Source organism: Caretta caretta, chromosome 7 (genome assembly GCF_965140235.1).
Source record: "Caretta caretta isolate rCarCar2 chromosome 7, rCarCar1.hap1, whole genome shotgun sequence".
NCBI lineage: Eukaryota > Metazoa > Chordata > Testudines > Cheloniidae > Caretta > Caretta caretta.
In genome coordinates, this window is record NC_134212.1 from 91132421 (window position 1) to 91151380 (window position 18960).

General features: G+C 40.3%; 1 protein-coding gene across 2 annotated transcripts in view; it reads left to right on the forward strand.

The window, feature by feature from the left end:
- Nucleotides 1-18960, forward strand: part of PTEN (phosphatase and tensin homolog) — a 93313-nt gene that overhangs the window by 23989 nt on the left and 50364 nt on the right. For both annotated transcript variants that reach the window (XM_075130939.1, XM_075130940.1), the window contains one exon: nt 2534-2618. In XM_075130939.1, the coding sequence (XP_074987040.1) occupies nt 2534-2618 (85 nt within the window). Of the gene's footprint in view, nt 1-2533; nt 2619-18960 lie in introns of those variants that run through there.

Here is an 18960-nt window from a genome sequence, read left to right on the forward strand (position 1 = left end):
GTTAGCTTTTGAGTTTCTTGGCTAGTTCCTCTTCAGTCTTTTTTGTCCTGCGTTGTTGTTCTTCTTCTACATTTGATTTGCCAACATTTATGCTCCTTTCTATTTTCCTCAGTAGGATTTAACTTTGAATTTTAAAGGATGCCTTTTACCTCTAAACACTTTTCACTTGGTTTATCTGTGGTTGCACTTCTTTGGTCCTCTTACCATGTTTTTTAATTTGTGGTATACAGTTAATTTGAACCTCTATTATGGTGTTTTTACTAAGTTTCCATGCAGTTTTCAGGAATTTTACTTTTGTGACTGTACCTTTTTAATTTCCGTTTAACTAGCTTCCTCATTTTTGTATAGTCTCCTTTTTTAAATTGAAAGCTACTGTGATGGGCTTCTTTCATGTCTTCTCCCCCTCGCCCCACATTAGAATGTTAAATTTAAATTATAGTCGTTATTATCAAGTGGTTCAGCTATATTCACCTCTTGGACCAGATCCCTGTGCTCCATTTAGGAATATATCAAGAATTGCCTCTCCTCTTGTGGGTTCCAGCAGTAGCTGCTCCAAGAAGCAGTCAACTTTTTTGAAAGAGGATGCTTATGTTCTTTCCTCCGATTATATGTATGGCATTGAGATAAATGTGTGACTCCGGAGCAGTTCAGACAGAATAGTTTAATGCTGGGGCCAAAAATGGGGAAATTGGGCTTTCCCCATCTATACCAAAAAGAAATAACTTCATAATCCTTCCGAGATACTGTAAATGCACATCTGCTGAATGTTGCATATTTAGGACTTCAGACGTACTGCGGATAGAATACCACCTCAACCATTAGCTCTGAGTGATAGGTTGCATTATTTGTGCAGGGTTGCCAGTTCCTCCTTACCTGAGACATGTATTTCAGTATCTTAAAGTGCAATGTTGCTGTCTAATACTCAGCTGCCTACTTTAGGATCTTGCTAATGGCTTAAGGTAGCTTTCAGTTTGGAATGTTTTTGTAATTTAAAACTGTGTAACACTTTTATTTTTAAAATAGACTTTTATAGGTGTGGATACTATAAGCGTGAAGAAGTGTAGCACTTTTTCCTCAACGTTTTTGTTGTTTTGGTTCTGACAACAAAATGGTTTGTTTTTTCTAGTGTTGTCCAACTGTAAATGTTTGATAGACAAAATTAATCCGGGTTTGCAACACTTTGTGGTAGACTTTCAGTATGCTCTGGGATTATACTCCTGGGGGAATTCTGTGCCACTGTGTATGTGCAGAATTTGTCCCCCACGTATTTCTTTGCTTCCCCACAGAAAAATGACTTTCTGACTGGGAAGCTAAGAAAGCCACAAGAGCGGTCATGCAACTCTCCCCATTAATGTATTTCGGGTGCCTAGGGCAGCCGGCAGAGAGGAAAATCACTGTGGGGCAGGAGGCAGGACTGGGGAAGATCTGGCTGGTGGCTCCTACCCTGTGTCAGGCTCAGCTGCTAGTCCCAACTGGGCTGGGGAGGATGGGACTTCCTCTTCCCTTGAAGGAGATCTGGTGCTGGGTCAGACCAACCCCAGATTTCTCCCCCAGCTGAAGGAAGCTCTGCAAGCTCCCCCTCCCGCTTACTGCACCCATTGCTCCTCAGCTGCAAGAGGGAGGGATCCCTGTACAGGGTGCTGCTCCCCCATCCACCCAAACCATGTGCATACAGAACCCCTCATATTCAGACCCTCCCTCCAAGCCTCATCCCCCTGCACTCAGTACCCCACCCACCCAATGAGCCCTATTCCCCCTGCACCTGGATCACCCCAACGAGCCACCCGGATCCCAACCCAGATGAGCCTCAGTCAGCTGCATCTGGACCAACTGTGCCCCCAACACCCAGACCCCCCACCTCTGAGCTCTGTTCCCTCCACACCCAAACCCCCCCCGCTGAGCCCCAACCACCTTCACCTAGACCCCCCTATAGAATCCCATTACCTTTACACTCAGAACCCCTTGCTGAGCCTGCCTGTCCACTCCTAGTGCACCTGGCACAGAGGGGCCCGGTCCTTGCACTGTATCAGGGTTGGGTGCTGCCTTACCACTGAGTCCATGTCCTGGGGGGAGCTGCACAGTGATCTCCCACTCTGCAGCCAGTGGCCTGTGCTCCCCATTGCCATGTTAGAGCCTCCACATTTATTTGACAAATAAAATTTGCAGAACTTTAAAATTTTGGGGGCAGAATTTTTAATGTTTTTGGTGCAGAATGCCCTCAGGAGTAGGGATTAGTCTGTTATGCAATATCTCTCAACCCAACCCCCCCCCCCCCCCCCCCCGGACACACACATTCTGGAAAGAATCATCGCTTTCATGCATTTATTGCTTAATTTATTTTTGTTCCTTAATAATTAACAACCATGTTTCCTTATTAAAGTAATTTTGAACTGTTGAACTTAATTCTCTTTGGTAATGAAGTGGTTTGGTCATTACTCTTTACCTTTTATTAGAACCTATTTAATACTAGTATTGCAATTTTGTGTACTTTACCAATTTATTTTCCAAATATTTCCTTAACTTGGATATTCAGATATTTATCCAAACATAATTGCTATGGGTTTTCCTGCAGACAGACTTGAAGGAGTATACCGAAACAACATTGATGATGTAGTAAGGTAAGATTTATATTTTTGCTGACACTCTGAATTATTTGCTTATCTATTTTTTTTGCAATACTCCTAATTCATGCTGTAGTTTTAACCTTTAATGCCTATAATAAGTAGGTTGGGTAGAGTACACATGATCTTCTGCTTAAAGGTACTTAGGGGAGGGGAAATTTGGTGTAAAAGTGGTCCTTTGGTTCTATTTCTGTAAAATTAAGTGTATTTCTAGGGATTGTATTCGAGGTCATTGTTCTATGTACAGATCAAATTCATACAGTTAGCTTTACAGGTGCAAAACTGAGCTGGTCTAATTGTGTTGGAAAAGTGCTTAAATGACTTAAGAGCATGACCCCTAACCCATAGATATTTTGAAAATCTCACTGAGTTTTCCAGAGCAGCTAACCTTAAATTTTTAATGTAAAATACCAAGCAGAAAAACTTGCCGGAAACATAAGTGAGTTAAGAGCACAAATCCCATTTAAAAGTTGATGGAACTCATGTTTATAAGTCACTTCAGGTGCTTTTGAAAATTCTACCCTCTGTGGCAACTGGAGAATAAATGAAATTATGATCTCACAAGGGTTAAAGCTAAGAAATTGAGAGCGAAGCACAATTACTTAAAGTAATTTTTTGTTTGTCTGTTTAACTCCAGTGTCTAAAAAACACTTTGTTGAAAAATGTTCATTAAAGTTCCAGCATCGTTCCCTCTTTGTCTGAGGGGGGAATACTTAAGCAAAACCAGGGAAGACCTGTTTCAGAGTAACAGCCGTGTTAGTCTGTATTCGCAAAAAGAAAAGGAGTACTTGTGGCACCTTAGAGACTAACCAATTTATTTGAGCATAAGCTTTCATGAGCTACAGCTCACTTCATCGGATGCATACTGTGGAAACTGCAGAAGACATTATATACACAGAGACCATGAAACAATACCTTCTCCCACCCCACTCTCCTGCTGGTAATAGCTTATCTAAAGTGATCATCAAGTTGGGCCATTTCCAGCACAAATCCAGGTTTTCTCACCCTCTGCCCCCTCACACACAAACTCACTCTCCTGCTGGTAATAGCCCATCCAAAGTGACCACTCTCTTTAAAATGTGTATGATAATCAAGGTGGGCCATTTCCAGCACAAATACAGGTTTTCTCACCCCCCACCCCGCCCTTTTTTTTTTTTCTTCAAAAAAACACACAAAAACTCTCTCTCCTGCTGGTAATAGCTTATCCAAAGCGACCACTCTCCCTACAATGTGCATGATAATCAAGGTGGGCCATTTCCAGCACAAATCCAGGTTTTCTCACCCCCCCCACACACACAAACTCTGATATTCCTGGTATTTCCAAGGTGTAAATGGCATTAAAGAAAACAACCTAAAACCCCAGTGCCATGGAGGGAAGGAGGGGGAACTTTCAGGCTTCCTTTGTCCATCATACAGATGCCAAAAGTTACAAACCTAACTTAAAACACATCCTTATTGATATTTAAATTAAAAGGGGTTTTGCAGTATTGGTTCAGAATATTAAGGCACTTATCTGCTAGATAAAAGGCATTGTACTCAATACTTGCATAATGCTTTGGCCTGGTCTCCACTACAACATGAAACCATTATGCACACTGTTGTCAGCAATTGGGTTGACTGAACTCATACTGAGTGTGCTTGAGCTCCAAGTGTAAATGGGGACAAACCATGTTCAACATCATTTAGATAACTCTACGTAGTTAGAGTAAACTGAAACAGTCATGGTTAAAACCTGCACAACTAGCTGCCTCTGTCTACACTTGAAGCTTAACCATGCTCAGTACCAGGTTAGCTAAACTAAATTCTTGCAACTGTGTGCATAATGGCTTAATTTTGTATTGCAAGTAAGCCTTTGTGTCCACATGCTCTAGTGCTCCTAATATTACGTGAGCAATGCTAACACATCTGAATGCACTTCTGAGAGCAACATTTTTCAAAGTGTAGGACCACAGCCTCCCAGGGGCTTGGTAAAGGGTGTGTGAAGGCCTGTCTGGTGGAGTGTGTGTAAATTATGATTGAGAGGCCTCTCACAACTCATAGTAAGGGGAGGCATGAGAGAGGTGCAGTATTGGTTTATTTACAAGTAACAGCGCTTATTGAACCATTTCATCACATATCTATATGATTCCAGCATGGATGGGGGAAATCACAGATGTGGGTCCTGGTCTTCCCAAATCAATACTGTCAATTCCACCTCTACCTCCTCCATTTTGTGTCCTGTTTATTGATAGTCTCATCAAGTAGGTCTGGGAATTCCCAAGGTGGTGCTTGTCTGGACTTTCTCATAATTATTTGTTTACAATTTTTAACAAAGTATTGTCACTCTGCTCCTCAGGAGAGATTTTATTCAGAATTCTCAGGGTGCCCAGTACCTCAGATCAATCCATAACTAAAGCTATTTTTTAGTCACAGGTATTTTTATTAAAAGTCAAGACAGGTCACGTGCAGTAAACAAAAATTCATGGCCCATGACCTGTCCATGACTTATACTATATACTCCTGACTAAACCTTGGGGGGAGGGTCTGGGGCTGTCATGGGAGTTTGGGGTGGGGGTGGCCTGGGGGTGCTGCAGGTGCTCTTGGGGGAGCAGCCCAGGATCCCTACTGGTGCTGGGGGGAGGAGGGTTGGCAGGGTTGGCAGGCTTCTTCCCTGGTTCCATTCAACTTGCTGGAAGCAGCACATGTCACTCCCTCAGCTCCTAGGTGGAAGCGCAGCCATGCAGCTCTGTGTGCTGCCTCCACAGCTCCCATTGGCTGGGAACCACAGCCAATGGGAGCTGCAGGGCATTGCCTGTTTGTGGAGGCATTGCTTGGAGCTGTCTGGCTGCAGTGCCGCCTAGGAGCTGAGGGAGGGACATGTTACAGCTTCCGGGGAGCTCCTGAGGTAAGCACTGCCCAAAGCTCTCACCCCTTCCTGTGCCCCAACCCCCAATCCTGAGGGCGCACCCAAACTCCTGCTGCTGCTGGGGGAAGGGGCTGCAGTGGCCCGAGACTGCCCCAGCAGTGGTCAGTGCGGCTGGTCCAGGGGTTTCTTGAGCTGCTCGGGCCAGCTGAACAGGCTGCTGTAGAAGTCATGGAATCTGTGACTTCATGACAATCTTGCAGCCTTATCTGTTATATAAACAATTAAGGGGTAACAGTTGTCATTAAATGGGTAATATATTGCATCGTTATCAGTTGAATGGTGTAAACTTCACGCATAGTCACTTATTTAATAAACATTTATCATGATAGGAAATAAAACTCTGTCCTTGTGCTGCATGCCATTTGAGGACCTTAAAGTATTTTTTACACACATTCATGAATTTAGACTCCACAAGTGAAAGGTTGATGCCATTGATATCAATGGTAAAACTCCCATTCACTTCAGCAGGACCAAGATTTCATCCTATGCTCTTGTAGCATAGGCCCCTATTTTTACAGATGAGGAAGTCTGAGGCATTGAGATATTAAGTTGTCCAAGGTCGTACCATAGGTCTGTTGCAGAGCTGGGAATAGAAAGCAGATCTTCTGATGCCCGGTTCGAGGCCTTAACAAGACCATCCTTCCTATTTTAGAACTCCTTTTTCAGTAACCATTTTATTTCTGAACTACTAAACATTTTCTCGTATTCAGAAATATTCTGTTTTTGATTTAACATTGCAAATACTTCCCGTTCTGATTGAGCAATGAGCCTGGATAGTTGGGTTCTACTCCTATTACTGTTAGCCAAGAGAGTCATCCCTCTTAAAGACCAAGCTACCAAAACTTGTCCCAAGGTTTTGGTCTGATTTGCTTGAATCTGTTACTGGAAGGTCTTTTTAAGCTCTGTCTCAAATTCTCTGGTGATCGGGACTCCTGTTTCATGGCACAGTTTCCAGGAGATGCGCTCTGAAACCAGTCCCCACCAAGATCTGGAAGTGCCATTAGTAAGGAGTTGGCTTGCTTCTTCAGTACCACCACAACTGTGGTATTCAATCTTCAAGGTAGGTCACCTGGAGACCTATGGTGACTCTAGGGACAAGTGACTTTGCTTGGTATAGAGTAATAACTGTCTTGAGAACTTCAAACCAACAAGAGAACTAATGGAATCTCCATTTAAGTCTTCAAATCAAGACTAGATGTTTTTCTAGGAGACATGCTTCAGTTAAACACAAGTAATGGGCTGAGTGAAGAGATAACTGGATGACATTCTGTGCAATAGAGGTGGACAGACTAGATGATCTAATAGTCCCATCTAGCCTTAATCTGAATCTAGGGAGTTAAAAGTCTGTGCTGAGATCATGGGTCTGGCCAGTCAAAATCCTTGGTAGCTGTACCCCAGCTTGGAGTACTACCATCTGCAACAGCATAAGTACTGTTCTTCACCAGGAATCATAGTCACCAAGGAGATGGCTTCCTCTAAGACTGAGTGCTTTTCACTGTTGCTGAGCAGAGAAACCGCTTTTGTCTTCCCTCATTCTCTCTCTCTCTACTCAACCATGTGCAGCAGTTATTTGGTTCCAGAGAATGCCAGTCAAACTGCTACTCGGAATGAAGGTTAGAGGTTCATACTGGGCTCCATTGGTTCCAGGATTCCCATGTTTATCCTGTCTCAGCAGCTTTCTTGTTGCCTTCCATTTCCTGGGCTCCCTTAGGTTTTGTCTCATTTTATTTTTAGGGGTATCTTCAGGACTGTACTTAAGATGACTCAGGTGAATACAACAGTTGAGGCTCTTCCTTTTGAGGGACCAGAGTTGAGCTCCAGTGTGGATGACTTTCTCCTTCCATGCCCTAAAGGACTCAAGCAGCTTGAGATCTTTGACCATTACCAAGAAGTTGTAAAAGGGTCATGTGACTTCTGGTGGAGTCTTTCTGGGACTTTCTATGGACTTCCTCCTCCTCTCCCCCCCCCCCCCCCCCCAGTACTGCTAGGGGAAAAACTTCCTGCACTGGTGCACATGGCGAGCATGCAAACCTATTGTGGAATAGACATGAGCAACAGATCTTGAAGATCCCCAGTTACGGAAAAGGTAACTCTCTTCTCTGATCTGAAAGTTGAGAAGTGGCATGACTGGCAGGTCCATCCCCCTTGGAGAATCACAAAGAACAGCAGTGATGCCAGAAAACGAAGTGTGAAGTAGGTGGACTTACAGTTAATATCTAGCCAGAAATGTGGGCAACAGTTGGCAACTCTGAAAAGTTTGGAGAAGGGTAAAACAAAAGAGGATAATATACAAGTTAAAGAGCTGGAGTGGAAGAAGACTTAGCAGTTCTGCGGATGGCTCAAGAGTGCCACAGATTACTGCTAATTTAACTCTGGTGCTAAAACCCGTTTGAGCAAGCTTGAAGAAAAATTAAATGACAGCTGGACAATGAATAGTCAGATGAACTAGTAGTATCCATTACAGAGATGGACTCTAGAATTACCACAGTGAGGATGACATGGAGGGTCAGGAGGAGAGATGTATGATCCTAGTGTCTCCTATCAAAACATTGACTGAAAAGGTGGAAGATTTGGAAAATGGGGGACCTAGAAAAAATACTAGGATTCTAGGTCTGCTAGAAGGGACCAAAGGCAAATAACCTATAAATATTTTGAAACTTGGAGTCTGAAAGTCTTGAATCAGTTGGTCAGATCAGATAAAATTAAGATTGAAAGAGCACACTGGATTGAGGAATCACTGCACAACAGAAATGTGACTAGAACACATCCTGTCATAGTACGGCTACAGAACTTGAGGTCAAGTTTTGGTTCTCAACACAGCTGGGAAGTTGAAAGAAAAAATGGAGGGCAACCGAGTCAACTCGTATCAAGACCCTTTTATCGGTGCACAGAGGAAGAGTGTTGAGTTTACACAAGTCTGCACACAGCTCCATAGGAAAAAGCTTCAGTCTGCATTGTGTCTGACCCACCTGCTATATTTTCAGGCTTGGTGCGGGGGGAGAAAGAGGATTGTAATCTCCCACTCTTTTTATACTAGAAGCATAAAAGCTCCTGAACTCAGTCCTGGAACCAAATTCAGGAGACCAAGAACTGGGAATTAAACTAATTAGATTAACATTAAATAGAGCATAATCAGGGGCCCTGTAAGTATCAGAAAAGTGGAATTGGGACAACTTTTGACTATAACAAAACAAAATGGTTTTGCGTGTTCAGGAAAATACTGCCTCAGTGGCAGAAATCTTTAGAATGATTTTATATTGTGTGTTAGGAATATTAAGTAATTGTCCATAAATCATGGCACAGAAATTAAAGTTAGGAAAATATGTAAGTATTAAGGATATTAGCAAATATCAAGCATAAGAAGGAAATGAAAATAGAATGTTTGTCTGAAATACATGGTTTAAGGTTTCAGAGTAACAGCCGTGTTAGTCTGTATTCGCAAAAAGAAAAGGAGTACTTGTGGCACTTGTGTGAGTACAGCTCACTTCATCGGATGCATACCGTGATATTGAATGTATATGCAGGGAATCTGATAATAGGAAGGACTTCAGGTTTTTTCCTCCAAAACTGCCAAAGGGCATACTAAGATACATTTAATTTTGATATCAAAAGTTCTTTTCCATTAAATTCTTAATGTTAGAGTTTGATTAATACGTATCTTAGACCAGGCACCCGTCTTCATTAAAATAGTCTAATGAATGAATAAGGGAAAAGAGGAAACTTAGCTATATTTTGTTAAAAGACACAAACTTGGTGAATAAAATGGAAAAAACACTGATAATTATATACATGATATATCCACGAGAACTAGGTGGGAGGCCTTTTAAGCTATAATTATCTCATAAAGTAGTTGTAGGGAAAAAAGAAAAGCAAAAATAAGTGGACATAGAGGAACAAATTTACAATTTGCAGAAGCCTTATTATTTGACTGACTGATACAAAGTTAAAACCAAGAGATGAAAAACAGAGCATTAGAAGCACTGGTAATAGGAAAAAACCCAAACAGCTCTCATTTGTAAGACAAAGGCTTTATGAATGGAGGAACAAGTCTTGCAGATTGAGCCAGATTTATTTCCAGCTGGAGACTCGGAGCAGCTATGCAGTACCTTAAGGACAGAATGGAATACACCAAAAAGCAAACAAAGGAATTTACAAATTACTAATGAAATATGTGTGTGTGAGAGAGAGAGACTTCCAAATATGTATAAATGGAAGAATTGGGAACTAGTATATTGCAGTATATTAACATGCCCAGACTGACACCTAATGAAAGTCATACTAGTTAGCCCACTAACACAAGAAGAAATAGAAATGGTGTAGTCATCACTAAGATTGGGGAAAAGTCCTGTTCCAGATGGATATGCTTCTGAAGTCTCAAGTTTTAAAACACAAGTAATGCCCTTGTTAGCAAATGTATTTCAATTTTCTTGGGAAACTGAGTGCTTACTAAATACCTTCTATCAAGCAGAGAGATTTTTGATGCCTAAACCAAATAAAAACATAACAGATCCAGGATTTCATAGGCCCAGCTCATTAATAAATAAGATTTTTCTTTTTACTACCATAGTGTCATCCAGATTAGAGAGGACAATGCCTAAATTAATGGACCAAAGTCCAACTGGATTTATAAAAGGAGGAAGCCCCTGAAATAATATAAGATAACTCCTACGTGTGCTGCAGCATTCCACAAGCACTATTAAAGAGGCCTGCGTTCTTATGATGAATGCAGAAAAGGCTTTTGACTCGGTAGAATGTCTTTTTATTTAGAATGTTAGAGATGTATAGGTTTGGGGAATCTTTCAAAGTGGATTTAAAATCACTACAGAAATCCTTTGACCTGTATTTGGTGAAATGTTACAAAGACCGAGCCTGTACCTTCATACAAAGAAACAAGACACAGGTGTCACTTATTTGATTTGATTATTGAACCTTTAGCACAAAAGAACTAAGACCCTGAATTCAGGGAACTAAGTATATTGGGATTAGAAAGTTCAATTATACACGAATGATCTTATTCTTTTGATAAAAGATATAAATAAAAGCTGGCCTGTATTACAGGAAATAATTGAAACCTTATGGTAAAGGAATATAGACTGAATTACTCCTAAATTAGAGATACTATGCCTGGGCTCCAAAAGATGCTTAATATCCTCTGAAAGTAGTTGATGATAAAATTAGATATTTAGGCATTAATATATTTGAAGTGGGGGAGCTGTTTAATTTAAATATTGAGCCGTTAGTGAAAAATATTTACAATGAGTTGAGAAGGTTAACATACCTATGTTTTGACTTTGTTAGGTAGAATTTATGTACTTCAAAATGAATGTCTTCTCCAGGGGCTATTTCTATGGTTCTCTTTATACCCCCTGAAAATTTCTTAAAGAAATTTAATGTTAGGATTCCTATGGTCCATTTGGAACACAAGAATCAAAAGGGAATGGCTGGAATCTCCAGTTGAAACAGGAGGTTAGGTGCTACCAAACTTCAGAGATACTCTAGGTAGATAAAATTAGATCAGTACTGGAATGGATGTCTAACAGAGACTTCCTCATGCATACAGATAGAACATAAACTGACAAACTCAGTATCATTGTATAATTGTGTACCAAACTTGAATCCCAAAATTCTAGCGTCCATGAAACATCACCTACTACTAAAAAGTTTAGTGCTTTCAAACCCCAAAAATGGATGGCTTCCTTTAGGGATGGGCAACTCTTAAACAGATATCTCATATTTAAAAAGAAAAGAATGCATAATTTGAGTTTGTACAGATAGTTTACTTTATTAAAACACTTTCAGAGAAGGAAGGAACCAACAAAGCAATTTGTATTGCTCAAAGTTCAATACAAAGCTCAAAATTTGTAGGTCTCAAAGTTTCAGCACTCAAGATTGTCTAGAATGTATAATCGCATGCCTGTTTTTAAAGACGAAATTACACAAAGCTGTTAAGTTATGAAGTGCACACTGTAAATGTGAAATAACAGCAAAAGAATGGAATGAAATAATGTAGATGGTAAATATTGGCTCTAAGACTAACCAAATAGTACAAATTCAGTACTATTCAGTTTATAGCAGGGATCATCACTACGCGTACCACAGGACAAATCCAGACTGCCAGACACTTTTGAATGGACCCCAAAATCTTTCTATTTACTACCATTTTTATTTTTCTTTAGCCTGGACCTTGACTATACCTTGACAAAGAAATGTGGACCTTGACAAAAAATAAACTACCCCTGGTTTACAGAATGTTGGTTTTTCCATCTCAGTATTTATTTTATTATATAGCCACAGGTGTCTGTCTGAAATGTAAAACAGTTAAGCCCTCTTTCATATATATGTTGTGGTACTGCTGGATGGTGAAACACTTTTGGAAAACCATCATGAAATAAAAAAACCAAAAAACAAATCAGTGCTAAACTTGAACTGGATTTACAAGATGTGTTGGGAGTTAGCCTGTTAAAAAGATTCAAACCAGGAATAAGGAAGCTATCCTGTTCGTGCTACTTCTATTTTTTGCTTACAAAAAATAGAGCTTTCTTAAATTTGTGGACCCAGGATTCCTGCTCTAGATACCTGAAATAAAATATTAATAACTATCTTATACCGAAATTCTTTTTCGTGAGCATAGTGCCAAGTGGATTTCACCAAAAAAGTGGATAAAGGAAATAGTATACCTTTCACTGGAAAACATTATAATAGAAATATTGAAATCACTGAGATGCTTTGATAGACACAGTAATTCTATACTTAAGCAAGAAGGCTATTCAGAGGATGATTGAACTAAATATGCGTCCCGTCCCCTCCCCCCCCCACGCACCTTCACTTTCCTTTCTTTCTGTTCTCCTGAGACTTTCCCCCTTGACCCCAGAAAACATTGTTTCCTAAAAAAGTTAATATGAATGGTTAAGTATTACTGACCCAGTGTATTCTTTTTTAAAAAGAAAATGTTAATGATATAATGTATGGTAAATATATAATATGTTGCTTAATATTAACTTGATATTAAGATATGTACCTGTACATGTCAAGACAATGTCATTTTAATGTCTTGTTGTAAATGACCCAAAATATCAATACATACAATCTCTTCCCAACTAAAAAACAGCTTTAAAAAGAACAAAATGCCCTGGTATTGGGTGGTTCCTAGGTATCAACCCACTCAGAAACTTTACCATTGGTATAGAAGCCCTCCCAGAAAGAGTCGAAGCACAGCCACATATTGTGCTTAGAAGCATGGTTGATTATGCTGCTTGGTAACTTCAGATCTAGCAACTATTTGGGGATCTGTACCCTTCTTGGCAACCATCTTTTGTACTTCCTTGTGGTACAAAGTGAAATTACTTTCAGCAAACTGGTCCTGGAAAGAGTGGATCAAGGATGCACCCTCTAATTCTGCTCTTGCATTCCTATTTTTCCCCTCACAAGACAGTACTAAGCAAATAAATTGCATCCTTCGTCTAGATGGTGTAATAGAGATGGTCCCTAATGTGTTATTGGCAGGAGTGTTCATTGTTATTACTTCCTATTACCAAGACAGGGAAGGGGTTTCATCCCATTGTGGACTTCAGATGACTCAACAAATTTGTCATGCCTTAGAAATTCTGCTTGGTGACAAACCTCTTCATAATCCAGTGCCTTCTACAGGAGTGTTTCTCAACCTTTCAAGACTACTGAACCCCTTTCAGGAGTCTAAAGTGAGGTGTAACTTGTGGGTACACAAGACAAATCAAACTGTTTGCTTACAAGATCAGACATAAAAATGCAGAGAAGTGTCACAACACATTATTACTGAAAAATTGCTTACTTTTTCATTTTTACCATATAAAATAAAATCAATTGGAATATAAATATCGTACTTACATTTCAGTGTATAGTATATAGAGAAGTATAAACAAGTCGTATGAAATTTTAGTTTGTACTGACTTCGCTGTTGCTTTTTATGTAGCATGTTGTAAAACTAGGCGAATATCTAGATGAGTTAATGTACCCCTTGGAAGACCTCTCCGTACCCCCAGGGGTACAATGTTCTCCTGGTTGAGAACCACTGATCTACAGAATTGGTTTCTGGCTCCCAACTAGGACACATTTAGACTTACTTTCCATGAGCTTCCTGGATTACTATACTCCGTTCACTCTAGTTGATCAACAGTATCAGTTGCCCATGGTCTTCAGTGTCTAGCAGTGGTGGTAACTATTTTGAGACTGGACTCTTGCACTCACCTTGGTTAATATGGGATAAGTCACTTCAGGGCTTGGAGAACCCTTTCAGACCAAGAATTAGTTTAAAAAACGTCCATCTTGATGCCTGCTGAGACACTAGAGTTGATGGGGCAGTCCTGCAATATAAATCAGTGAAAGCTTATTTTCTGCAGAGCCAGTGCTAACGGTGGTTAGATGAGATGGGCTTATGAGCTTATGTAGGTTCAGGTTTTAGAGTAGCAGCTGTTAATCTGTATTCGCAAAAAGAAAAGGAGTACTTGTGGCACCTTAGAGACTAACCAATTTATATGAGCATAAGCTTTCGTGAGCTACAGCTCACTTCAAGCCACAAGTACTCCTTTCCTTTTTATGTAGGTTCAGTTACATCCTCAGTAAGGATGGTTAAGGGCTGTGTACTGACTTTGTTGGGATGACATCAACTATCATCTGTGGAACAATGGCATCACTTTATTATGCTGATGGACAAAACTTTGCCAAGGCTGGAAAGGTGTCCCATTCTAGATGTTGCTGCCTACAGTACTACACCTCTACCCTGATATAATGCAGTCAGATATAACATGAATTCAGATATAACGTAGTAAAGCAGTGCTCCGGGGAGTGGGGCTGCTTTACCTTGTTATATCCGAATTCGTGTTATCGCAAGCTGTTCCTCTGAGCCTCCCCCCAATACTTGCTGCGGTCTCTGCCCCAGCTTACCTCCGCTCTGCCTCCCACCCCCGCCCCCTCCCACGAGCACGCACCAAATTGGTGTAGCAAGCCTGGGAGGGTGGAGAAGCGGAACTGCAGCGTGCTCGTGGGAGGGGGCGGAGCAGAGGTGAGCTGGGGCCAGGGGGCCGCAGCAAGTAAGAGGGGTGTGTGCAGAGGGTGAGACTTCATTATATCGGGGTAGGGAGAGGAACCGCTCCCCACCCCAGCTCACCTCTGCTCCACTGCCTCTACTGAGTGTGCCACCGCCGCTCTGCTTCTCAACCCCCCCCCCGGACCTTCCAGGCTTCCTGCGCCAAATAGCTGACTGGTGTGCCAAGCCTGGAAGGGAGCAAGGGAGAAGCGCAGCAGCAGCGCGGTTCCTCTCCCTACCCCGATATAAGGCGGTCTCACCTATAAGACGGTAAGATTTTTTGATTCCCGAGGACCCCGTTATATCTGGGTAGAGGTGTACTCATGGATGCCTCCACTTGGGGAGATGGGGAGATCACCATATATTAACTTAGGTGCTCTGGACTCAAGGGGAGTCCAGCCTTACTGCTTTGCAGGAGCAAAGAGCAATTAGCTTGACATGTGAAGCATGCCTACCTCAATCTACGCATTCCTCTCTCAAAATGCTCACAAATACTACCCCTCTACCTTGTGTGTCATCTCTCATTATGGTTGGTTGAATTCTTCTAGAGTCATAGATTCTAAGGCCAGAAGGGATCATTATGATCATCTAGTCTGACCTCCTGTATAGCACAGGCCATAGGAATTATTTTGGGAAATTTCTAGAGCATATGTTTTACAAAAACATCCAATCTTGATTTAAAAATTCAGTGATGGAGAAGCCACCACAACCCTTGAAAACCACTGGAAAAATTTACCATCGTTAAAAATTTACACCTTATTTCCAGTCTGAATTTGTCTAGCTTCAACTTATAGCCATTTGATTGTTTTACCTTTCTCTCTAGACTGAAGAGCCCATTATTAAATATTTATTCCCTATGTAGGTAATTATAGACTGTAATCAAGTCATCCATTAACCTTCTCTTTAAGCTAAATAGATTGAGCTATGAGTCTGTAGCTATAAGGCCAGGGAAACATTCAGGTCAGTGTCTTCAACTGAAAGTGCAGTGCTCAGCATAAGTGATCCCTGAAGGAAATAGTCTTTGGATTTCCAGAAGGGAAGAAATTGTTGGGTAGATCTGTGTGCCACCATTGGAACAAGAAATAATACCAGCTTTTCTCTGAGGGAAGGCAAAAAAAAAATCATGGCTGACAGTTGTCCATCTTGTGAACTGGTCTCAAATCTCCTTATGCATTTCTTCCAATCCCTTTCATACCCAGACTGATAAGTGTAGGCAGGAGAGGAACACTGTTAAGCAGCCCCAGCCTGGGCAAAGCACTTTGGTGATCAGACCAAGGATTTTTTACTGGATCTATAAGTTCCACTGTCTGGTATTCCAGATCTGATGTCTCAGAGCTGAAGCTGGATTCTCTATCCTGTCTCTGTATTTGACAGCTTGAACGTGGACAACCAAAACAGAAGATTCTCTGTTGAAAGCAGAAAACCTTCTGCTATGAAGCAGTTTTCTGTACAGCCATGATAAAACAGAAGTGATCTTTAAATCTATCCTTTTCATTATAGTTTGTCTTCTGTATTTTAAGCAGAGAAGTCTTTCCTCTGCTCAGTGAGTTCAACTTGCCATAGTCTTTCAACTACCTAGTGCTAAAATGATTACTCCATATGCTTTGCCTTTGAGTCACCTTCATCTTAAGTTATCAATATGGTGCTCACATCTCTCATCAGATTACTTTCTTCATGTCCATTGCATCAACCTACAGTGGTAGAGATACAGATGCTACTGGCTGACCCATTTTACATTGTGCTGGTGCTACACCCTTACTCCTAAATTCCTATCCTAAGTGATTTCTGGCTTCCAGTGAATCCAGTCAGCCTGCCTGTGTTTTGTCCTAAGCCCCGCTTACATCCTTTGTTGAATATGGGTTCTAGACATAAAAGGTCAAAAAGGGTGGGAAATCTTACCCAACCTGGTGGTCCAACCCAAATTAATATTGCAAGTGTAGTTTTGGCTGTCTGCCCGCCACAGTTACAAATATTTAATTCTAATTGCTTTACAATTTAGAAGAGATGTACTTGGTTTTGAGAATACTGTGCATTATCTGCAAGTCATAGACTTTAAGGTTGTAAAAGTTAGATGAGCAAAATAGCATTTCCATAAAGTTAGGTGACTAAAGGAGAACTTTTCATTTTGCAAAGCCATATCATAGGTATATAATCAATGACATTTAGATATTTTAAAATATGCAAATTAAATGACTGCAAGGGACCTGCATGTGGCCTGGGTTATGTTACCTTGAGTTCCTTGTTGTCAAACATGAAGCATGACTGTACAAAAGTATAACCATGCAATACCCCAGCGGCAGTAACCATTTTTTCATTTTATGAAAAAGATTTTTGAGTTTACTAATGCTTTACACACAATCCATATACATTTACTCAAGGTCCGGGAGAAATTAGTATCTAGTTTTTTTTGACTAGTCAGTGTCAAATGTGGTGTCAAATTAATTAATGACATTATTGTATTGGAAATACTCTGTTTCTAGAAAGCTACTATTGCTCTTCATCTTTTAAAATGCAAGCAGTTACTTTTAAGTTTGTTGTAGTGCTGCGTTGAGGCTTTCTAACTTTTTGTGAGGGCTTAGAAAAATGCCTTATTTGACAACCCTAGAAACTAAACTCATCCACAAAGCCAGTAAACTACTGGCAGAAACCAGAGAAAGTGCCAGTTTTGCCCCTCCCCCTTCCATGTATTCCAACTCTAATCTAGTGGGGCCATCTCTAGGGATGAATCTGTGTTCATTAAGCCATTTGAACCCTCTGAAACGGCCTACAAGGGTGCCAGTCGTAACTGTGTTCTTGCAGTCTAGGATTCAGTGCTATACTCACATCTGTTCTTATTTTAACACATCAGTTTAACCACAGAGGTTCTTCTGGAGTATTATGACTGATAACTAGAGCTTGTTTTTGCTTGAGCTTTCCAGGATTTTAGCAGCTCATGTTTCTTTTCAATGTGAACAGCATGTACTGCCATGGCTAATTTAATTCATTCTGGCTGATGTGCAAACACTCTTTGATAAGTGTAAACACTTGTATGTTGTTTCTTATTGAACATTACCAGGTGACACATCATATATAATCATGGCACTTTTGGTGTATCATGGTTATAATTCAGCTCTTAAAGCTGCTACATGAAGTGTAGAAAAGACTTTTTTTCCTCTTCCCCTTCCCCACCATTAAGGGGGAGGAAGGGAGTTTGCACAGTGCTTTAGCTGACCTGAACAAAGCAGGGAAAACTTGACCTTGTTCCTACTTAGTTCAGAAAATTTATCACTTATAATTCTGTGGGTTCTGTTCCTCTATTTCCCGTTGACTGACTGACTGGTAAGTGAGGGACACTTAGAGGGAAACTGTTCAGATTAAATTTGACGTCAAATTTAGACTTTTATTTAAATAAACTTTTACAAAATCCAAGATTAATAGGAAAAAATACCAGTACTGTTTTAAAAACAGATCAAAATTCCTGTTAAGTTCTGCAACTCAAACATTCCAAACTAGTGCTAGTGCATGAGAAGATAAAATTGAAATGGGAAACAAAGTGAAATTCATTAGTCTACCTAAACTGTGGTCTATAAAAAATAGATTAATTTTATTTTTTTAAAATTTCCAGTTTCATTAATTTATGGTGCTTTCTGTAAAATAGGTAAGATCCCTTTAAAAAAGCCCCACCCAAAATAAGCAATTAAAGACTGTTCTCGTTCTGACAGTGTACCTCTGACTTCTGTGCCTTGTTCATCTTTAAAATGAGTGTACTCTCCACCTCAAGGGGATGTGATTAAACAGGTTTGAAGGGCTTTGAGGATTTTGATTGTACCACATTATAAAAACACAGTGGTCTAACATTGACACTCACTTAAGTCAGTGTAAGTATCAAATTTAGCCCAAAGTATTCTTATCTTCATGTTGCTGTATCAAATTTAGCCCAAAGTATTCTTATCTTCATGTTGCTATCTGAAATTTTAGTAACATTGTAGAGAATTATATTGAAAATGATCACTAGAGTTTTAGCATTGGAAAAAACGTTAATCTGTTTTTAGAGATTGATAGCTGTTTAAGTGATGCTGGTTCAAATAATTAGAAAATAATGTTCTTCCTCCCTCTCTGTGTGCCGAAAATACTAATTGGAATGCCTAATGCAGTGCATTAATGGCTAATAATAGCTATTTAGATCCATTTTGGAATTTGATTTTTAATTGCACTGGTGGAATTAAGATCATCAATGTGACACAGTAATACCAGGGGACAGAATAGGTCGTACTGGTGGGGGAGTGACAGAAATGTGTCTGTTTGTGAAAGAAAGTGTAGAGTCAAATGAAGTAAATATCTTAAATGAACCGAACAGTACCATAGAATCTCTATGGATAGTAATTCCATGCTCT